The sequence below is a fragment of the Miscanthus floridulus genome, chromosome 9, assembly GCF_019320115.1.
Source record: "Miscanthus floridulus cultivar M001 chromosome 9, ASM1932011v1, whole genome shotgun sequence".
NCBI classification, from domain to species: Eukaryota; Viridiplantae; Streptophyta; class Magnoliopsida; order Poales; family Poaceae; genus Miscanthus; species Miscanthus floridulus.
This window is the reverse complement of record NC_089588.1, coordinates 2,557,301-2,581,307: the sequence shown is the minus strand read 5'-3', so window position 1 is coordinate 2,581,307 and position 24,007 is coordinate 2,557,301. Positions and strand designations below refer to the sequence as shown.

General features: G+C 47.8%; 1 protein-coding gene across 1 annotated transcript; it reads left to right on the top strand.

The window, feature by feature from the left end:
* The first annotated feature begins 22,229 nt into the window (after nt 1-22,229).
* On the top strand, nt 22,230-22,730 carry LOC136479049 (predicted GPI-anchored protein 58). Its single transcript, XM_066477038.1, has one exon. The coding sequence runs from the start codon at nt 22,230-22,232 to the stop codon at nt 22,728-22,730; it is 501 nt and encodes a 166-aa protein (XP_066333135.1).
* Nucleotides 22,731-24,007: the final 1,277 nt, after the last annotated feature.

Genomic DNA, 24,007 nt, shown 5'->3' with positions numbered 1-24,007 from the left:
ATGAAGCATGCTTACGCTATCATCGCCCAAACCAACAAGGGGAGTTGTGTCATCAAAGTCAATCTCCAGCAGGTCGTTGATGGTGTCGATCGCCGGGGGCAAACTGGCTTTGCCCTATAAAAGAAATAATGATATGTATCGGAAACTCAGGATATTTGCATTAAAAAAACAAAAAAACTAAACAATGGACTCACCTGTGCGGCCGCAGAAAGCTGTATGAGTTTAGCCGGCGTGCGGGTAGCTGGGAGTTGACCTGTGTTGGCAGGAAGACCAACGACTATGACAGCGCGATCTGGCATGTCAAAGGGTGGTTTACCCTCAATGATCTTGTCATGCTAACGTGGCTTCTTCTTTGGACTGGGTTGCTTGGGCGACTTCTCAAGCACGCCGCCGACGACCGCCATTGAGTGCGTCCTCCTACCTGAAGCCACTTTGGATGAGGACTGGTCCTGTTGCCCGTTCATGGTTTCATCGGTGCGGTCACCCGCATTCTTGCGCAACCTTCTCTTGGGGTGCTTGGCAGACTCTGAATCGGAGTCACTATCGCTGGGAACCATCTGGCGGCGAGGCCTATTCTCACGATACTCGATCGTGTATTGTTCGGTTGTGTCGCCACTACAGCGCAGTCGAGATTCGTTCTTGCGCGAAACATTTTGACCATCGCGGTTGGAGCGATTCTTTGAGTCACCCTTGCGTGGTGGCGGCAAAAGGTCTTTATTGTCACGGCCTTCATGGGGTTTGCGTTCAGCACCAGGTCTTGCATGCTCCTTGCGTTGAAGTTCCTGGTTGCCATGGTCGTCGCGAGTCTCAACACCATCACGACACGAGGTGTTTTGGCCAGCAGTATCGCCGCGTGGCTGTGATGTGTTTTGATCCGGACGCTCGCGACGAGTCTTGGGCTCCTCCTTGCGGGGTGGATTCTTATCATGCTCATCACCTCTTGCTCGCTGGGAGCGACGTTGACGGCTGGACCAATCTTTTACGCGGTCGTCGTCATTGCAGCCCATCTGTATAAAAGACCAGCAACTTGTCGTGAACTCAGAGAAAGAAGCTAACAAAGAAAAGAAAGCAAGCTAGACAATGCAGGTATCACCTTCAGGGATGTGGGTAGCCGGTGCTTGCTTGCCTTTGCCTTCGTACTGAGATGGAAGCTAATTTCCTTGGATGGCGCCGGGCAGAGGGCGACGAGAAAATAAGATCGTGGATTATGGAAAGGGGTGCTGCAGCACGTCGATATATATAGTAGCCCTGGGGATATGCTTTCGTGATCCGGACTTAAGATTCATGAGTCCCTAGTAGATACGGCGGCAAATCTATTGCGCCCGGACATATCTCCATCCAGTTCTTCACCAAGTCGAGTCCGGACTTGCTACATGCCCGTCCAAACTCGACTTGGTGGGGGGCATTTGTTCGATGGATTTTTGTCAAAGTAAAATCCATATGTACACTTTTATTTGAGTGTACCACCGAGCATATAAAAAAAGGGAAAATACATACATATACATATATATATGCTTGTGTCACATGCATTCAGGCAAGGAAGCTAATAACCATCGTGTGAGCTTCTGCGTGCTACAGGTCCATGCATGCAGTGTAGGTATGCTCGCGATAGGCAATGGGAGAGAGCTAAACAGGTGCAGTCATGATACATATGTGCGCTTGTATATATACATCCGGAATCGGCCGTAGAGCTCGTATATATGCCGGTCTATACCATGTATTTTCCGCATAATTGTACACCAGCCGGGCCGATGCGACGTAGTGCTACTCGGTGCGAGGTCCAGAATATTCTAGAACGTTCGGGGGATATACAGCCGGTAGATCCGTGTACTGATCGCCAGCTAGCGTACATGCACGTTTATCAGCCGCAAGCCTCTCTGGACCAAATATATGTACGTATAGTAGGCTCTATAGTCAGCTAGGCCCATGCCTCAGTGACTGCATGTGAGAAGCTAATCCATATCAAGTGCTGGCCCACTGTTCAGCCAAGAAAGGAGATGTTTGTTTGGTATACGGAATAGAAGTGTCCAGGTTCTCACCAGGATATACACGAGCCGAAGATAATATCGAACGGAAGACAAGTAAATCCCCAAATATCTCGCTCGGTGGCAACCAACAAAGGCGGCGCGTGCGTGCAGCCCAACAGGCTTGGCATTACCCTAGCTGTTGCCTATATAAAGAGCCCCCAGGACTCTATGAAAGGGCTAATCAGACCTCACCTCCACGCCGTCGGGCTGTTCTTGGCAACAAGAGCTAGAAGCACATCGCCATCCACCACTCCGACGTTCAGCCCCAGACCAGCAGCTAGCCAGCGGCCACACGTCGTCTTCCTTCGTGAGTTTCTGAAGCCGAGAAGGCAAAAGCCACCAGTAGAAAGAGATGGCATACACGTTCTTCTCCATGGGTAAGAAACTAATCTAGTCAATCTATTTATTAGTTACTGTTTCTTTTGCAATCTTGCATGGATATGAGCACATCGGTCCAATGTCATGATTTGGGCCAAGAAGAGAGCGACGTGGCGGTCTGATGATCGAGACGACGCCTGACTTAGCGTCATGGGAATACGGAGCGCCGACGGCCGGCTTTGGTCCGCTGGCGTCGAACACGCCCGAGTGAAGGCCGAACGCTACCACGACATGAACTTGAAGATGCAAGTTCTTTACCTACACACAAGCAACACCAAGATGCAAGCAAGGCAAGGCTACGTGCATGTGGGTGTGTATAGGGCCATGCATGGATGCATCTACACGTACATGCTCCAGATGTGCTGAAGCCAGGAGGCCACGCCGGCCTCCATAAGAACGCAGCCCCGCGATGCAGCTCTCCATCCACTACTTCAACAACTCCAAGTGAACAAGTTCCATGGCGTACCACGAGGACGCGGCCGAGGAAGTCCGATCCGATCCGATATACACCAACCATGCAAGTGCGATCAAGATGACACCACGTGCTGTTCGACACTGACAAGGTGGACTACACGGGCGGGCATGGCTGATGTTCCAGCCATGTTGTACCGGCTCATGGACCGACGAGGCCTTTATGCCGACGCCACCCACATCTATACCAACACTCTGCATGGAGAAGTGAAGCGAAGATTGAAGACGACGACCACAGCAGCAGAATTGGAGGTACTCGGTGATTCAACTCATAGGGGTAATTAACTGGGAGCCTTCCGAGGCCCCAGGAACCATGGAGACCACATCGCCCAAGTTAGATAGCCATCAGCAGGCCATGGCGCGCATTCTTTTGTTAGGAATTTGTACTTGTTACTCGTGATGATTAATAAGATACTATGTTCCTGTCTTTTATTTTTGTGTACTATTGTACACTGGCACGCCCGCACACTTCCCACACGAGAAGCCGCTGTAGGCGGGTTTTCTGGTGTCCAAACAGGTGCCAAAGGAAATCATTTCAAACATGAAGAGCACCAAGAAGGTTTGGATCCCGAAAGGGAAGTGAGAAGTCCGTCGGACTTCAGGGAATTTGGAGACTTGGCAAAGTTTGGGTGCATTTCATGGGGTGCATCATGATGGACAAAGTCATTTCCAAGTAGGTTAGTGAATACTATGGACCCAAATTCCCCTTCCCATGTTAGGTAACTAGATGTCATTACTTTCAATTAGTATTTATTTCAATTGGTATTGTTTTTCTATTGATATACTCTTAAATCATCTAGTTATCTTTCATGCCTATGTTTGCATTTACATGCTTAAATCTTTTGTCATGCATTCAATAGGTATATCATATGGTAGGCTTGCTCGGTTTCATTATCAACCCTTGGAGCAAACCTACATGGTTTAAAATTGTTTAGGAGCACGGCACATAGCTTGTTTTACATTTATTTATCTAATATGTGACAAAGTCCAAATTGTAGATAATCTCTCCCAAATATCATCTTTCAAGTGGTATTTTGATACTTAAATCAACGTGCACAAATTTTACAAGTATTCAACACTTGTGTGCACAAATTTAGGGGGAGCTTAATCTACAAGTTGGATGCTTTGAGACTAACACCTTTTCAAGATTATCTTGTGTGTAGTAGTCTCATTGCAAGGAAAATGGAGTCCCCGGATGAAAGTATTATACTTCAATTGGTAGAAGTCAAATTGATTTTCACATGTGGTATTTCTAAACCGATATCACCATGTTGATCTCACTTTGATATTTTATTTGCTTTCTCCATGCATTATATAGATTAACCTCTCTTGTGCAATAAATTGCTAATTATGCATATGCTTTGCTTTTTATCATACGTATGCATAAATTTAGGGGGAGCTTAATCTATATAATGTGAGAGTCAAATTTTGTGACCTTTCCATTCCACATTCAAAGGATCACAAAGTTTGACCCTCCCTTGTGCCACTAATGTCTTCCTTTTCGGTGTTTGATTCCAAAGGGGGAGAATTTAGAGGACCAAAGGCAAGCATTAAAATAAGGTGTAATGGTCCGAAAAAGGGAGGAAAGTGGATTATGGATTGCCTATGTATTAAAAATTTGTAGGAAGCAAGGCTTAAATCCATAATGCCACATGGGGACATTTGCAAGGGCAAGATGGTCTTCAATTGGTATCTAAGCAGGATATTCTAGCATCATATAACCTTGCCCTTTGCATTGCATCCTAGCAAGTAGATAGTTTTTAAATTTAATTTTTTTTATTATTTACTTGCTTTGGTCGTGTTGGCATCAATCACCAAAAAGGGGGAGATTGTAAGAAAAATGGACCCTAGGCCCATTTACTTTGGATTTTGGTGTTTGATGTCTAACACAACCAAATTGGACTAATGAATTTGCAAGTGTTTGTTTTGTAGTTCAATAGGATGCAAGACGTGACTTGGACGAAGGCGACATGATGATCAACACCTTAAGCAAGACCTTAGGAGCACAAGAAAAGACCCAAGATATCAAGCAAAGTCCAAGCATGAAGATAGGAACCAAGCCGTACGTAAGATCGCGAAGAAACGAGCTCGCAGAGGCGACCGGACGCTGGTGGCTCAGCAGTAGGGGCAACCGGACGCTGGACCAGTGGCTCGGCAGTCGGGGCGACCGGATGACTGGACTGGCTCTATAGTCGGGGTGACCAGACGACTAGACTGGCTCTACAGTCGGGGCGACCGAACGACTGGACCAGCTCTGCAGTCGAGGCGACTGGACGTGGGCGGCAAAACCGACCAGACGCAGGGAAGCAGCGTCCGATCGAGTATAGTAAGGTTCCTGAGCGGCAAATCTGCGACCAGACGCGTCCGGTGGCAGGCGACCAAACATTGGCCAGCGTTCGATCAGTATATTGCCGGCTCAACAGTCGGGACGACCGGACGTGTCCGGTCAGGACGATTCAGCATCCGGTCAGTAGCAGTATTGCGGGAGTTCGACCCCAACGGCTACTTTCTTAGTGGGGCTTATAAATACAACCCCCAACCGGCCATTTGAAAAGAGGTGGAGCTAAGGAAACATACCAAGGGTGTTGATACACCATTTTAGTGATCTTCACTTGCATAGTGCTTAGTGATTCATCAGGTGATTAGCATAGGTGCTTTGCGAAGTGCTTAGGTTGATTAGACCACCGCTTATGCGCTTGCTCTAGGTTTAGGCCTAGTGTTTAGTGAGGTTTGCATACCTCTTACCACTCGGTGCTTGCGAGCACCATTGTTGTACATCGGAGGGGCTTGAAGTCTTGCGAGATCACACCAACCGCGTTTGTGGTGTGGCCACCACCGTGTACCGGAGGGAACAAGGCCCACGGCGTTTCGGCCGGAAGCTTGATAGTGAAGACGGCGGGGAGCATCCGGGAGAGGCTTGCCGGAAGGCACGTCGGAAACCCACTTGCGCGTGGGGAAGGCCCGAGGCTATCCACGGAGTTACCCAATCGGGAGCTTGGCCCTTGCGAGGGATTCCTTGCGAGGGGCTCCAACGAGGACTAGGGGGAAGCTTGCGCGCTTCTTGATACCTCGGTAAAAATACCAGAGTCGTCGACGGGAGTTTGCATATCTCTACCTTGCTCTGTAGCTTCCGCATTTACATTGATTACTTTACTACGTTTGCGGTAGAGATAGCAACACATTAACAAAACTGTAATTGCACATTTAGATAGTTTATCTTTTGCATAGGTTTTGCTAAGGTTAGAAAAAGAGGCCATAGTTTTAGAAGTTAGAATTTTAAGTTACCTAATTCACCCCCCCCTCTTAGGCGTCACGGTCCCTTCACCCTGGCGCGGCCAAATGCCTGTGCCGCGCCATACATGGTGGCGCGACAGCGGGCTGACGTGGCGACGACCGGACTCGTGGCCATTGACGTGGCAGGGCACTGCCGCGCCACCGATCTTGGCATGGCAGTGCTGCGCCACGGAGCATGGCGCGGTGGTACCTAGATGGTTTACCGTCTCCACCGTGCCTCGTGCTTGGAACTACGCCACTCGTCGTGGCCACACGCCCATCCACCTATTGCGGCTACTACCGAGGCCTGTGCCGCCAATGAACTTCGCACCAGCGACCACCCTGTCACTCCATGGCATCGAACTCTGCACCGACGTCGAGCTCCGTGTTGACAAGCCTTTTGCAACCAGATGTTTCACGCGTTTCAGATGTATGTTTCATTTGTTTTCCCTTTCAACGGCCACCCATATTAACCACCATAATGACTGGTCTTCAGTTCCCCCTTACACGCCTCTCACATTAATTATAGGTGAATCGATCGATCACAAGCACTCGTGGACTCGTGGTGTTGCTCCTTAACAACTCATAGGATATATACGTATGCACTCATCGTGGAAGTTCATCAGATGCTTTCGACTTCTGTCCTCCTCCTCCCTGTCTATCTTTTCAGCTCCATAGAATAGATAGAAATGCAACTATAAAGCTGTGATCCTAGATTCCTGATGGATGATCTTCAGGTTGTGGGGATATATAATCTGTTCCTCAATTGTTATTCGGTGCTCATCTGTTGTGTAGTATCTTGGGACGCCAGGAAAGCTAATCATGACGGTAGTGCTGCCGCGACGCAAAGAAACGAATATGAAGCAAATAAATGAAGTCCGTGCGCAAGTTGACAAGCTGCCACATAATATTTTTTATTGGTTTGACATAAGTTTGACATAACATAACCAAATAACCCCGCAAGTTTCGGACGCCAATATTCGTTTGACCTAACAAACTAAGACCCAAGAGTGTAAGGATCCCTCAGACGTCTCTGTCTCTTCGGATTTGTTGGCAACACATTGGGAGTGTAGCCAACGTCGGTATGGTCGCATCGACGGTGCATACGGCTCGTACCCTGCAAGTATATGATACGCACGATTACTTATAATTCTTTATGATCGTTAGTTCATGGAGCATACATATTTAAAGAAACTACTTTTGTTAGTACCTGTGAGGCTCCTTGGGTACCAAGCGGGGCACCACATAGCTGAGACATGCCGATCTCGTCCTGCGGCCAATCGTCCCACTGGTCGTGCTGTCTGCAGAAGCCCGGGGGGTCATTGTCGTCGTCGTCGTCCTCGGTTGCAGGGTCCTTCCCAGCGCTATGATGTGGTGGTGTACGCACCGCAGAAGTGGCACCTATCATCGGCTGAGAAGAGCCAGCTAGTGTCCTCAAAGAGGCTGAGGACGTGCCACCCGACCGCACCGAGAGTGGCGGTTCCTCATAAGGAGTGTCCATGCAGCTCAGCTTCTGAGCTAGCTTCCTACAGCTCTTCTTCACCTTCTGCATAAATAGACATTAAAGTTAGTGCATTTCCCAAACGCATATACACTAAAGAAACATTTTCGGAAGAGACAAGTTTATGTTTACCTCTACAAAAGCCATGAGAACGCCTGGCCCCTGCCCTCTAGACTCATGAAGCGGAATGCTGCTTCGTTGGACAGCCTTGACAATTGTGTCGCCTGGGTATAGAAACGCGGTTGGACAGTTTTAGTACACGTACTTAATACCAAAAGGATAACAAATTATACCATTTAAGTATCTTACCATGTATCTTTGAAGCGGGGCTCTCTATAGCTGTGTGTCCTCCCTAGTGGTAACGTCGTACACATCTTCGATGACATCTTCCTCTGAGTCCTCGTCAATCGCCTCCTCAGTGTATGGGGGCTTGATATGTGTCCTAGTAGACCTATGAAGCCACCGCAGGTACTCATCGAAGGTGTGCTAGTCGTGTGGAGGACCCGCATGGACCGGATGTCATACCCTGTTCTGCCACAAATGGATGTGCGCGCTGTGTGTCACGCGCCAATCCTTGGTCTTGTACCTCTTCCTGCAGTCGTACCTGCAACAAAACGATGTTAGTTGTACCACACACACCTCTGAATTGTAGCTTTGTTATTAATCGATAACGCAACCATGCAATCCTTGGTTGGTGGAGTAAAGCGATGGTGGGTAGCCCGTCATTCTTCCAAACTGTCTGCAGACCTTGATGGGCAAGTGAATCTCGACCACATGGAAGAAAATAAGAGGGACATCGCAGCGATACTCGTCTGACTCGTCCCTAGTGACAGGACTCAGATAGTCCTGGAGCTCCGAAGCATCCCAAGGACACCAATGCACCTGAAATTTCATAATTGAGTTAGGTTGTGATATAGTGTACATCGAACAAGACACATGTATGATAATAAAGAGAGTGTAACCTGGTGCTGTGTTAGGACATCGAGATTGTCCGTGTGCTCCCTGTACTTGCACCTCGCATTCTCTCTAACTAACTCTGCTTCTGTCCAGATATACAGAGCTATAGGGAGTGTATCCTACCCGTTCCATTGCTGCATTGAACATGTCAATGAATTAGCTATTAATAATCTCATCATATGTAACTGCCTCGAAGAATATAGTGAACCGAAGTACTTACCGGTAAACCATTATTAAGGGGCCTCCCAACAGGCCATCGTTCCCAACACCAAACCTGAAGTAGGTAGGAGCAACCCCCAAGGTTCGCATATCCTGAGGTGTGATGGCAGGCAACGCATAGCTGTCGATATGTCCATGCCAGGACTGTGCTGCCCCAGCTGTACGCCGCTATGTTCTCCCACGGTTGGCGTAGTATGTCAAGAAAGATCCAGCTGATGGTGTTGCTCGAGGCGTCTGGGAAGAGGTAAGCACCAAGAAAGTTCTAGAGCCACACTCGAGCGAACCTGTCGATCAGAGCCTCCTCAGCCTGTGGGTCTAAGTAATCAAAGCGCTCTGTGATCCAGGATATAGAAACACCAGAACTTTTCATGAAATCGACCAAAGAAAATGAGACCCGATGGCTGCAGGAAAGCAATGCAGGTATTAAATAGGCTTGAATTACTCACTTATTTTTCTTGGAAGACTCGTCGTCTGGTGGAAGAAAGCCAGTAAACTGAGCCACCAGCTCCCTCCAGTGATTGTTGTCAACTATCCCTATCACTAGAAGTCCCCCCCAACCGAAGGCCTAAAATAGCCTTCACGTCCTGCATGGTCAAGGTCATCTCGCCGGTAGGTGGAACGTGTGGGTCTCAGGCCTCCACCTGTTATAAGAATAGAACGACTGTTAGTTGCCTCAAATTTGTTACAAAAAAGTTTACGTACAAAGAATGCACTCGCACCTGTCTACAGCTGCAGTAAGTAGTGCTGGGTCAAGGGGCGGAAGACCGTGGTTAACAACACGGACAAGCTCGAGGAAGCCGGCACGCCGTATGCACGGCGCATAACGCTCGTCCCACTGGTGCGCCCTGGTGTGTGTGCGGGGCCTCAAAGTAGGCAAGGCCATCTCTACGTCATTGTCACTCAAGATGTGTGCTCGGTGCTGGTCGTCGTACTCCACCTCAAGAATGGGGTACAACGGGTGCTGTGTGGGAGGGGTCATCCTGTTACAAATCGATAAACAAAGCGTTAGAGTATTCAAATTAACAAAATTCAAATTAACATTATATAGCATTGCAAAATTTGAACTACTTGTTATGCAATACGAACACATTATGAAAGCACATGTATATATTCAAAGTAACATTAACAGATATATCACGCACTAGTAACATAAACAACTTCACTAGGAATATAAGCATTTGACGAAACTTCATGAAGTCATCAAAATCGACGTATCACGTACTAGTAAGTACCGACATTTGTAAACTAGTATCCATACCCAAAATCTCTAACTAAATAACTAACTATAAACTAAATAATAAATACCTAATCAATCTCTAAACCCTAAATCCTAACTATACTAGAACACACAACCTCAAACCTAAAAACTACCTACATAAATCACAAACAAATTCACTAACCTAACTATCCTAAATCACTAACTATCCTAAATCAATAACAATCATAAAACCCTAACTATCCTAAATCACGAACTATCCTAAATCAATAATAATCAAAATAATATGAAATCGAGAGGGAGGTACCTTAGGAGCGGGCGGCCTTGACGCAGCCGGTGCGGGCGCTAGCGGCGGCGGGGCACGTGCAGCTGGCGGCGGGCGATGCGCGGCTGCGGGTGGGTGGGCAGGGGTGCATGCGGGCGGGCGGCCTCGCCCACGATATTTATTTGGCCCAGCCGTGCCATGCTCCGTGGCGCGGCACTACCGCGCCAAGATCGGTGGCGCGGCAATGCCCTGCCACGTGAACGGCCGCGAGTCCGGTCGTCGCCACGTCAGCCCGCTGTCGTGCTACCATGCATGGCGCGGCACAGCATTTGGCCGCGTCAGGGCAATAGGCGCGGCCAAAAGTGTTAGTTTTAAAAAAACCGATCGTGTTAGATTTAAAATTAGTTTCCAAAAAGTGTTAAGATTAAAAAAAATTCTCATGGAGAGCGCGATATCACAAGCTCACAAACTCTATTTGTATAGACCTTTCCGTGATACGGCTATGGTAATGTTTTATAACGGCAAGAAAAAATCTCCGATATCCATTTTTTCGTGAGTCAATAAATCCACGAATAAGTTCCGCCGCATCTCCATACCATCCTGTACACAGTTCGAGTATATATGTAAATATTAGTGCATGTCGCATGGGTAATACTGCGTGTCTTAAAAAATCTCTCACAAACCTTAAAACAAATTGTTATACTCACCGTACAAATATTTGTGGCTTTAGATCTATTCCACGTAGACTTATACTGTAGAATAAGATAACCACTTGAGTGTCTGTAGCAAGACTCATCATCAACAATATATAGAAATAGTTAAATCATAGGTATTATTGTAAGCGACGATGACTCTGAGTTAGTTACCCATCTATGTCATGTGCAATGTTTTTTCACGGATGAATTTCCATTTGAAGATATCCTCGTTCTATCTAGGAATATGTACATTCGCTGTGGCCATGTACTGCAAGTTAAATCCAAGAGTATACTTGTCGTACATCAGCGCTGGTATGTCTTTACACCACTTTTTAACAGGTCATGATAAACATCTTCTCCTGCTGATCGAAAACATAAAGCATATATTTCTGACCAAGACATGGCGAAGCGCCCGACGAAAACTTGGGCACCCGGTGTAGGGCTACCGCGATGGTCTGCGGTCGGCGCAAGAGAGTGCACGTGGGCCTAGCGCCCTGGTGGCTAGCGGCGATGGGCAGCCTGGCTTCCTTGGCCGGCGCCCTCACCTGGTGGGCGGCTCCCTCGCTTGGTGCCTCGTCCGTGCGGGAGAGATCGAGGAGGTGGAGCGCGTTGGGAGGCAGCATCGGGGGCATGGGGAGTCACACGCGTGGTTGGCCAGCGTGGGCGTGACTTCCGCGAGTTCCTTATTTGAGCGATCACGGGCGGTCCCATCTGTCGGCACGTAGCTGCGGGATCGTACTTGCGAGATCCCACGGGAGGATAATTTTACATCTGGATTATTTTATTATTCTTTATTTTTTTTCACACCCTTCCACTACTACGTTTATATATTCTTTCTCTCTTGTATATTTGTATCAGGAATCCTTTCTTATTCTTTATTTATTTTCGCACCCTTCAACCTCGTGAGCAAGGGCGGCGGAAGACAATTTTACATCAGGAATCCTTTCTTATTCTTTATTTTTTGCGTACCCTTCCACCTCCACGTTTCTCTTGTACATTTGCATCAGAAATCCTTTCTTATTCTTTATTTCTTTTCGCACCCTTCCACCTCCTGCACATTTGCATCAAGAATCCTTTCTTATTCTTTATTTCTTTTCGCACCCTTCCACCTCCTGCACGCACGTTGGGTCGTGAGATCGCACGGATGGCGGCAGAGCGACCGACCAAAAAAAAATCGCACCAAAAAATTATCTTACTTTTGTTCTTTTTAGTTGTAGGAGATTTGGTTTAGGAACTAGGGGTTGAGTTTATCCCGTAAAGAGAATAATCTCTAGATGTAAGTTTCTTAGGGGGTGTTTGGTTCCTCCTCCTAAACTTTAGTCGTTGTCCCATCGGATGTTTGGATACATGCATGTAGTATTAAATATAGACTAATTATGAAACTAAATGCACAGATTAAGACTATTTTGCGAGACGAATTTTTAAAGCCTAATTAGTCCATAATTTGATAATGTGGTGCTATAGTAAACATGTACTAATAACGAATTAATTAGGCTTAATAAATTCATCTTGTGGATTACTGACTGATTCTGAAATTTGTTTTTTATTAGTATCCGAACACCCTATGCGACACCCCCATGTGACACCTCCTAAACTTTAGTCACTGGATCCAAACACCCCCTTATGTGAAATATGTCTATTATGGTGGAACGCAGCCCAGTCGCTCACCCGCGAGCTCGCCAAGGGCAACTCGAGGGGCCCTCACCAGCGCCACTAGCCCCCCCTCCCCTGAGCCACCTCCTCAGCCGCCATCATCGCCCTCCAGCGCACGGTGGCGGCGGGCCTAAAAACGAGACCTCCGTCCGCGTCTCCCTCCTCCCCCATGCATCCTCTGCCTCCCCTTCCCTTCCCCTTCGTCTCCGACGTCCTTCCGGTGGCGGCGAGGTGGATCCGGGCCCCTTGGCCTCGGATCTGCTAAGTGCGACGACGGCCGGTTGGGCTCCACGTGGTTTGGTCGCTGTGCTCCCCTCTGCTTCGTCTACAACGTCGTCCCAGTGGCGGCATGGCCGATCCGGGCTCCCTGGCCCTAGATCTGCCGGTCGTAGCCTACTAGGAGCGACGGCCGTGGCCTGCTAGGCGCAATCGGGTCGGTGTCCTCTCCTACACAAGTGGCGAAGAGCACAGTGTGGGTGCGCGGTGGCCGGATGCCGCGGCTCGCCACTCCTGGTCGGCGGGGGCCCAGCACGGCGCTCTGCGAACCGACAGGGATACGTACTGGCGCATGACCACCCCTTGCGTGACCTCCCTGTGTACAGTGCTCCCGCCCGGTGGAGCCCCTACACGGGTACTTGTGGAGCTACTCTGCGGTATGGCGTCTCTCTTCATGTGCGTGCGCAGGGTCCTAGGCGTGCGGTTTGGCCGCGGGCTTGCTGGCGGCGGGGCTGTGTGGCCTTGGAAGTTCATGTACGTGCGCAATGCGTGCGGTTTGGCCGCGGGCGGGGCTGCGTGTCCGCGGCTACCCTCCCCTGTGACTCATGTCGGGGAGGGCAGAGTCTCCACAGCTCGACAGCGAGGTCTCTGGGCGAAAACTTTGCTCAGCTCTTGGCTGGGCCAGCGATGAGGATCGTCATCGGGCACATTTTCCTTCTTGAAGGCATCGCTGAAGAACCTCCTGCTCCTCTGCTTGGTCAGTCAGGCCATTGCGGCTCTCCTCGGCAGAAGACTCAGGCGAAAGCCCTGCTAAGCTTCTGCTCTGCGGACGATGATTACGTCTACTCGTCATTCACCTCCCTAGAGGCATCGTCGAAGAGTTCTTTGCCGTGTTGTAGTCTTCTCTCTCTTTTGGTGCACTGGTGGTTGTGCCACCGATCGCGCTTGCTAGGGCGTGTTGGTGCCAATATATGAATCAGGTGGGGACCTTAAAAAAAAGACCTACTTTGACGCATGCATGGGTGCTTACCCAGAGCATGCGAGCGGCGGCGACAGCGCGAGCACGGTCAGGACTGGAGAGTAGTGGAGAGTGGAGACGATGCGGTAGCCAAGGACAACGCAAGTAGGGACAGAGCCAACGGTAAAAATTTCAGTGCAGGACTACTTTAAGCTATTATATATTTGTCTATTGTGAGTGGTTATAGTAGAGCTAAGTCGCTGTAGGATTTTTGTTCAGCCCCTTTAAAAATTTTTCAGGCTTCGTCCGTGAACGCAAGCACGTCAGCATGGCTCGACATCAAGCTCGAGGGCCATATGCCACACGGAGCGGGTCAAGCTCGAGGCGACGACACGCCACATGTAGGCCGAGCTCAATCGGGTGGCGCGCCAGCCAAGCGTGCGGCCGAGGTTAATTGGGATGGCAAGCAGTGGCGGCACGGGTGATTAGGCCGGTGTGTGCGCGCATGTGTGGAGAAGAGAAAACGAGGAGGAAGAAAGCAAAATAGAGGATGGCAGTAAGGCACCTGGTTCCACCTTCAAACCAGACAAGAAACGTGGATGGACCCTAACCCACACAACTAAACATAAAACGGTTCACTGCATCCTAAAAGTATGGGTTAGAATGAACCCATCCCATGAAATCCGAGAACCAAACAAAGTTTTAATGTCGAGGTAATTCTTCTTTTTTTCAAAAAAAAAGAAGAAACACATGCACGGGTACATATATGACTATTGATCGTGTCAACTAACTAGCTCTCCCATTATATTCTCACCTCATATATATACTGTACACTATGTATATCCAAATGGAAGTTAAAGATTGTTAGCACGCGCGCAGCCGGCCAGTACGTCTTAGGTGTACCAAATACCGGGCCACCCAGCATGGTAACTAAAACACAATAGCAATGCGTAGCGCTGGAGCTGTTTGCAACGAGAATTAGGTGGTGTTTGTTGCCCCTCCTAAATTTTAGTCGCTGTCTCATCGAATGTTTGGACACATACATGGAGTATTAAATATAGACTAATTACGAAACTAATTACATAGTTTGTGACTAATTTACGAGACAAATCTTTTAAACCTAATTAGTCCATGATTTGATAATATGGTGCTACAGTAAACATGTGCTAATGATAGATTAATTGGGCTTAAAAAATTCATCTCGTGGAGTACCGAGGGATTATGTAATTTATTTTTTTATTAGTATCCGAACACCCCATGCAACATTCTCACGACACATCTCCTAAATTTTAGTCGCTGGATCCAAACACCTCCACACGGTATCGTATGTCTACCAGTCCGATCCACTGATGGATCCGTAGGAATCTACGGAGCAGGAGCACAGGTATATGTCGCGCAGTGGTCAGGGCTCAGGCCTTGGCGCCTTGCAGAAAACGACGTTAGTGTGCAGTGTACAATACTCTACCTAGTCAATGAGTGGCGCATCGGATCAGATCAGAGGCTGGATCCTTACGTGCTATAAATATGAATACTATTTATTAAAAACATAATCAAACATAAAACACTTTAACCGACACGCATACCGTACTTATTCCCTTTAACGGACAGAGGTAGTACGTACGTAACTTAGGCGCGGGATGCGATGGTGCCCGGACGGGCTCCGACCTCGAGGCCGCTGGAGCCTTGCCTGCCCACTGCCCAGATGTGCTCCGGCCGGCGGTCCCCTCCCTGGAGACTGCCGGAGGTTGCTGGACCGCTGGATGCGCGCTGCAGCCCCCCGCCGCGCGCCGGGATCGTCGCCGCTCCATATCCCCTACGATTTCCTCCTGGTCGCCTCGCGAGCTTTGGGGTCTCGCTTCATCTGGCAGTTTTGACGGTCTGCGGCTCTATTCGTGTGCCCTTAAACTCGGTTATCCGTTTCTTTTTTTTATTCGAAATAATATTTTTCTTTCACAAATTTCTCCAACATTCCTCCAAACTATCAAATTCCTCCGAGCGAACAGTCCCTGTGTTTGGTCCGTCCGATCCATATCCCACCGCCGTGTGCAGCTCCATGCATGCCCTCAACAAACGTGGAATCCAACCGTACGTGCGCACCACCAACGATCAGTAACCCTGGCTAAGATTTTAGTTGCAATTTTGGTGGCAGCTGGCTACTACTAACGATAGCTCAATACATAAGGCCCCACAAAGCTAGCTGCACACACTGTACAAGCATATGTTGGATATGTTGCGTCACGGCATGAGTACGCTGACGCGCGCGGTACAGGGGCCAGGGGCGTACGTGCACGGCAGCAGAGTATCCACTGTGGAGTACTGTACAGTACATTGAGGGCTGATCCGTTTCTCTCTCTCGTTTTTTGATTGACCAGTCGTCATCGCGTGTCAGGTCGTGGGTCCGGTCCCCTTCGTGGCCCCCACCCTGCTGCTGCTGTCCTGGCTGCAGCATACATCATCGGATTCAGACGCGGGCAGCAGCGGCTCCACGTCATTCATCGTCGCCTCACCAGTGACCAGTCGCCACTGCACACAGGCGGACGGCGGGGGGACGCCGGCCACAACAGGCCCACAGCACAGCAGCAGCAGGCCCACTCCGTCGCTGCTGACGCCGATGCTTTCCTTCCCTGTACTGCCACAAGCTGTGGGCCACGTAGGCGCTGCTGGCCCAGGCCCATCCGCGGATCCCCCTCCCTCCCGCGCCTCTCTATCTCTCTCACTGTTTCGGGTAAATAAATAGTAATCGCCGCCGCACGCGGTGAAAGTAAACTCGTCTTCTTTGCACCGCTCCAGTATATATCCACCCGAACCCGATCCTGCACACCACGGCAGGAGTGACACTAGGCTCTCATCGTTTCTTGTTTTTACGCCAAAACTAAGCATGGCTACGATTTGCTACGGCACTGATTAGGATGTCTGTTACCGTATTATTAATTAGAGCATCAACTAAATAAGATCATGACAAGTTCCGCAAAAAAAAGAGATCATGACAAAGCATTAGACTTAAGGAGAAAATAGAAGGAATCAATGAAACTATGTCCACAAATTTTTCAGTTATTACACTGGCTATGCGAGTGCTATCAGGTCGCATTTTTCTTTTAAATTGGGCCACCAAGGCAAAGCCAGCAAACCATACCGTGACCTGCCTCTGAAACCCTTTTCTCTGACACCCAGCAACGACAACCATCAGATAGACGCAACAACTATTGAGGGGAGAGCCCGCTTCTCCTCCACTAGGCTCCACCCCTGTTTACACGAGAACCAAGATAGAGAGATGTGTGATTGGTAGATGACAGTAGGGAGAAGGTACACTACTACAAAAAACTTTATGGAGGCGGGCAAAAATGATTTCTCGAGGCATGCATCTCAACCGTCTCCAATCAAAGGTCACGGTTAATCATGATCTATACAGGCGGTTGAATATTGTCCGCCTCCGTTAATCAAAATAAAAAAAACAAAAAAGGCCTAGACCGACGAATCTGGGCCGCTAGCATCCACGCCATGCCGCCGCGCCGTCGGTCCTCCTGCGAATGAGCTCCTCCACGCTGAGCTCCTGTGCACCACCCTCGCCGCTCCTCCTACGAACAGGACGTCGCTGCTCTTGCTGGACACGCCGCCCTGACATGAAGAGAGTGTGAGCGAGATGGAGAGGACAAAACGAGAGGGAGGGAGGAGTTGCCAGATCTGCCTGCCCGAGCACTCCTAGCCACGCGCTACCGAGGGAGAGGGGAGGAGGGAGGGAGCCGTACCTGAGGCAAATCTGAGCGGAGGAGGCGTGATGCGCCCGACGTCCAGGGGGAGCCCGCCGCAGACGCAGAAGGAGGGAGGGAGCCCGCCGAGGGAGAGGGAGGGAGGGAAGCTGCCGGATCTGAGTAGAGAGAGGGAGGGAGAATGTCGGATCTGAGTAGAGAGAGGGAGGGAGGGATGAGTTGCCAGATCTGCCTGCCCGAGCGCTCCTAGCCACGCGCTACCGAGGGAGAGGGAAGTAAGGAGGGAGCCGTACCTGAGGCGGATCTGAGCGGAGGAGGCGTGACGAGCCCGACGTCGAGGGGGGGCCTCCGTCGACGCAGAGGGAGGGAGGGAGAGGGAGGGAGGGAGAACGCCGGATCTGAGCAGAGAGAGGGAGGGAGGAAGGGAGGGAGGATGCCGGATCTGAGCAGAGAGGCAGGGAGTGAGAGGGAGAGGGAGAGGGATCTGCACGGGGGAGGGAGATGGAGGGAGAGGGCGGGTGAGGGAGGGAGGACGCCGCCTGGACCTGAGGGAGGGAGGGCTAACTGGTTGAGGAGGAAGCCATCGAACCCTAAGTTGATGCATATATACGAAGACAGCTATCGGGCCACGCCTGGGCCTGTTGGGCCTCAGTCTTTTTAGGAGGTGGGCATTATAGTGTGCCCACCTCCAAAAATGGATTTATGGAGGCGGACGTCTTAAGGAGACCGCCTCCAAAAATAGTTTATTTTTTGAGACGACTGTCTTAAGGTGCCCGCCTACGGAAATCCATTTTTGGAGGCGGGCAAAAGTGATCGCCTCCGTAAATAGAAATGCCCGCCTCCGTTAATCGTCCAATATTTTTCAAGGCGGTTGGATTTTGTGACCACCTCCATTAATTAAAGTGCAACACCACACAAAATCAATCCTATAATAGTGGTAGCAGGTTGATTGAAAATTTATTCCAAAAAAAAACACCATGTGAATATAGTTTCTACGTGCAGTCTCCTCGTGGCATGGTAAGTAAGGAGACTAACATTCTTGATTGGATTGCCCTTACACAGCCCAACAGAGATGAAAACATTTACATTTATATTCGTGCATATCTATAAGCAATTAAGCACTTATTTATCTATGTGCATAGCTAGAAATATACTTCATTATTTAGGACAGAGGTCACGTTTATTTTTCATTATTTTGTGCACTGAAACCGTTCATCTCGGGAGATTTATATTATATTATCCTAGGAAACGGACGTGCTTCATTTGCTTTGTGGAGCTGCCACAAGGGAGCTGAAGCAAACATGGCCAAACAAAAGCTTCTTTTCCTGTGAGGCTTACCCGTCATGGTCCATAATGTTTTTCAATACAGTAGAACTGAAGAACACTGTAACCTTGCAATACTCTCTCCGTCCTGAAATATATCGTATTTTTATTTGTCATAAGTCAATCCACCACATATTTAACTAAGAATTATAGATAAACATATAACTTCTACCGTATCGAAAAGGTAAGTTGTAAAAATACATTACATAATGTTTATCTAACGAAGCTTATAGATGTTAAAAATATTATTGTTTTTTCCTGTAAATTTAGGTAAACTTAAGATAGGTTCACTGAAGACAAATGAAAATACACTATACTTCAGAACAGATGCAATAGTTATGTTGATCCATTCAGATATATAAAGGATCGATGTTGTGATCTCTTATTGGCCCCGTTTGATATCCTGAGAAGTGTTATCTTGAGAAACTGCACAAATGAAGGAAAAAGGAAGCCAGAATAATCTGGTTTAATTCGGCTTATGCATTTTATCAGGAAAAGGCTAAAAAGAAGCGTGTTGTTTGGCTCAAGTTTCAGCTATTTTAGGTATAAGCAACTTATAAGTTGTACTAGACATGCCCATTGCATCAACATGTACTTCAAATATATATATTATTATCTAAACACAGATCTCTTCGGAAAAAGAAGTACAAAAATAATGCTCCCTCCATTCCAAATTGTAATAAGTTGTTCTGGATTTTTTTAGATACTTAGTTTGTTCTATGTATCTTGACTTTTATAGTGTATACTTAGGTGCCTAGTAATAGTTTTTGTACTAGAAAAAATCAGACGGAAGGTAATAAAGATCAAAGGCTCTGATGGGGTTTTGCTACAGCAGCCTGCATGCATGTTTCCATTGTTGTTGTACGATCGACCGTGCACGGTCTTATTGGTTGTCGCCCGTACGTAATCCCATGCATGATTGCTGTTTTGAAAATTAGACACGATAAACACAACTCAGATCGATCATCACGTGCGAGGAGTGCAGTACTACAGTGCAGGGCACCACCATCGATCGGCGACGACCAGTGGTGGAGCCAGGAATTTATGGCCGGATATGCCACATGTATAAAATTTCGAAGCATCCGCAGCAGGGAAAAGGGCAAGGGCTGCAGCCTGCAGGGGGCGACCGGTCGAGCCGGCGAGGGGGGAGTGCAGGGGGCGAGTCGGCCGGAGTGGGGGACGTGGCGAGGTGCTGCCCGGCAATGCCGGTCACCGGAGTAGGGGAGGTGCTCCGTGCTCGGGGCCGTCTCGAGAAATTTGGAGTTGGAGCAACGATAAATCGGGTCCCTAAAGTTTATACAAGTTGTATGGCTAATAAAATTAAATCATAGCTTTAGTGAAATATATGACTTTAACATGTCTTATAGACATACTTTCACTTAAATTTATAACTTTAATATGTATTCTTTTGTACCATATGTAGAAATACAGTAAAAATATTACTAACCTCAAGAATCATATTTTCTATTTCCAGTAGACATGATGTGGATTGAATTAATTTAAATAAATTCATAGAGTGTATATATATATTAAGTCAAGTCTCATGTCTAAATGTCTAATGTCTTCGGCCCTTCACTCTAATCAGAACAAAAGAAAACACAAACAAATCAAATCAGCCGACATCAGCATTAGTAAATTATTAAATTAAGAATCACTACTAGAAAACAGACCTTTCATCCCGCCTCTATTTTTGCCTTTAGTCCCGGTATTTTTGTGTTCGGGACTAAAGGGACTATTAGTCACGGTTGTATCCTCAAACAAGGATACAAAGTTCCTGCCCCAAGTGTGTGGTGACGGCAGGCAACAATTAGTCCCGGTTATAGCCCAGAGCCGGGACTAAAGGTTATCCTTTAGTCTCGGCTGGACCCTCCAACCGGGAATAAATCTTTACTCCCGGCTTGAGGCTCCAGCCGGGACTAAAGGATGACCTTTAGTCCCGGCTCTGGGCTTTAATCGGGATAAAATCTTTCTTGATAAAATAATATAGTCGCGCTGGACAAAAAAATGGGGCAGCCAGGCATTGAACCCACGACCTCATAGCCAAGGTCCAAACCGCAGCGCACTAGCTAGCCATCTGAACTAAGTCACTTTCTCGACAAGAAGGCACCCAAACATTTATTTAATAAGAGAAAAGACCATTTAATTGATTATATTCTTTTGTTAACTATACTTTGAATTTTCTGGTCCATGTGCTTTCTAGTGCCTGATTGATCTCATAATTTTTATCAGGGTTTCAAATGCCCAGTGTGAAGCCACCACCAAGTTCGAGATTTTTCTGAATTGGTTTGGTAATTTTTTCACTTTAATTGAATTTCCACGCGACTTCACCGATTAATTATACGTTGAACTGAGTCCACCCCCGAAAAGATCCGGAATGGAGCCAAACTTTGCCAAATGGTCTCTTGTGCCCTAGGAGACAAATATTTGTGGAGGTTGATGCAAAATTATATTGTTTTGAATATGTAATTCGCCGTATTTCGTCTCACGCGGCACAAAGAAAAATGTAATAATAAAAATAATTATCAGAAAAACCTAAGATCTTGCGTGGGGCCATATTTTGGGTGTAAATGACTGTCAAAAAATTTTTAAGCCATTTCGACATAGGCGGAGTCGACGTGCTTCACAGAGGTATATAGAACCTTTCGTCGAACCCTGTCTATACACCTATGTTCTGCGGGATTCTGAGGTCCATGTGCTTTCTAGTGCCAGATTGGTCTCAAACTTTTTCTCAAGACTACAAATGCCCTGTGTGTAGCCACCACCAAGTTTGAGATTTTTCTAGGGTGGTTTGGTACTTTTTTAACTTTAATTCAATTTCTGCCCGAACTCACCGATTAATTATACAATGATTAATGAAGAACCTAAAGATTTACGTTACAATTACATGAAAACTAATTTCCTGTAGAAAACCAATAAATTTAATAATTTCAATTAAAGTCTACATTTTTGCATTAACGAAAATAGTGAGTATTAGTTGCATTATGTTCAACATTTATAATAAAAAACACAATAGTTTAGGTCACATATTTTTTTTTGTGTGCAGTAAATGAAAATAAAGTTTATTACTTTTTCTAAAAAAATTTATGCCTAGTATTGAATTTACTGCGCAAATAATAAGACTTAAACATTTAAATACAAAACATATATAAAATAAACTGATCTGCTTAAAAGTTTACGGGAAATGAAAATGTAGCCCACCTTTAGTCCCGGCTCCTGCCACCAGCTGGGACTAAAGGTGGGCTGCATTTGGCGGCCCGCCAAAAAATCCTTTAGTCCCGGCTCCTTCCAACAGCCGGGACTAAAGGTCCCCCCTTTAGTCCCGGCTGGTGGCAGGAGCCGGGACTAAAGGTGCTTTAGTCCCGGGCGGTGGATGGAGCCGGGACTAAAGGTCCCTCTCCTATATACTGCCGCCTCCCTTCTCTCTTCCTCCTCATCGATCGTCTTCGTCTTCAGCGCGTCCCCAGAGCTCTGCCGTCGCCGATTCGCCTCCCCGGCCACCCCCGACGCCGTCTTCCTCACCGGAGGGCACGCCGAGGCTCGCCCACCTCGCCGGAGTAGCCCCGACGCCGCGCCCCTCACCGAGGAGCCCCGGCCGCCCCCGACGCCGTGCGCGCGCCACGCCGCCACCAATTTCGCCTTCCCGGCCACCCCTGACGCCGCCTTCCTCATAGGAGGGCACCCCGATGCCCGCCCACCTCGCCGGAGTAGCCCCGACGCCGCGCCCCTCAAGGAGGAGCCCCTGGCTGCCCCCGACGCCGCGCGTGCGCCACGCCGTCGCCGATTTTGCTTTCCCGGGCCACCCCGGCCCGACGCCGCGCCTTCTTCCTCACCGGAGGGCATCCCGACGCCCACCCACACCTCGTCGGAGTAGCCCCGACGACGCCGCGCCCGGCCAAGAGCCTCCGTGCCTCGATCCAGCGCCACTGTCCACCACCGCCCGTCGCCAACACTCCATTAATTCTAAACCGCCGGTATATATATATATATTATATTTATTATATTTATGAATTATATTGACAAAATGTGTATTAATGTATATATGTATGAAATTATATATGTATGAAATATGTATATATATATATATATCAATTAATGTATATATGTATGAAATTATGTATGTATGAAATGTGTATATATATATATCAATTAATGTATATATGTATGAAATTAATGTGTGTATATATATATATCAATTAATGTATACATGTATAATTTTTCCTTAGGAAAAAAAATCAATTGTGTTATATTATGATACCATGTGGCCTATACCCTATACCCTAAACCACCCTAAACCCTAAAGCACCCTAAACCCTAAACCCTAAACCACCCTAAACCCTCCTCGGCCACCGACGCTGGCCGGCCGCCCCGCGCAGGCACCACCGCCCCGAAATGTGTATGAAATGTCTATGAAACCCTAATTGCATAATTATTGTTTTATAATTGTTTAGGCTCTCTATGGCCGACCCGAGAGACGATGACCTGGAGGCGGAAATGATGGATATTATCAACGTCGGCACTGAACATTGTGCCGATGTTGATAATGACCAGCAGGAAGACGACGGGTGTCAATACTTGAATCTCGATCATATTGTTGAGGAAGTTGTTCATGAAGATAATTCCGGCGAGGTATATATTTCTCAATATCTAGCTCTCATTTATTTATTATGCATACATGTAGCCCACTGGATCGACCTTCGTTTATAATACTTTTTGTGTTTCTATGCGTACATAGCCGTCTGGATCGACGACGACGACGGGGAACACAAAGAATGTTCGAGGGGCCAAAAAGCCGTTGGAAGGCCGCTACATCATCTCAGAATTCAACGTGGCTACAGGCGAACCACTAGGACAATATGCACAGAAATTCGTGTACCACTGTGGGTACCTTGTAAGGGACAAGCTCCCGATCAATGCCCGTGAATGGAAAAAAATAACAATGCTCCTCATATTAGTTATGTCTCTGATAAGGACAAGGAGCTGATTTGGCAAGATGTTCTTGCACATTTCACACTCCAAACAGATGATTATCATGAAGACATCACCCATGAAAGGTTGACGGAGTGAGTTAGGCACTGGACAATGAAGAAGATGGCCACCCAATTCCAATCTTGGAAGAAGCAGCTGTACAAATCATACGTCAAGAAGAAC

Coding starts and splice junctions, on each gene's coding strand:
- LOC136479049 (XM_066477038.1), top strand. CDS start 22,230: ATGGAGCCGGGACTAAAGGTCCCTCTCCTATATACTGCCGCCTCCCTT.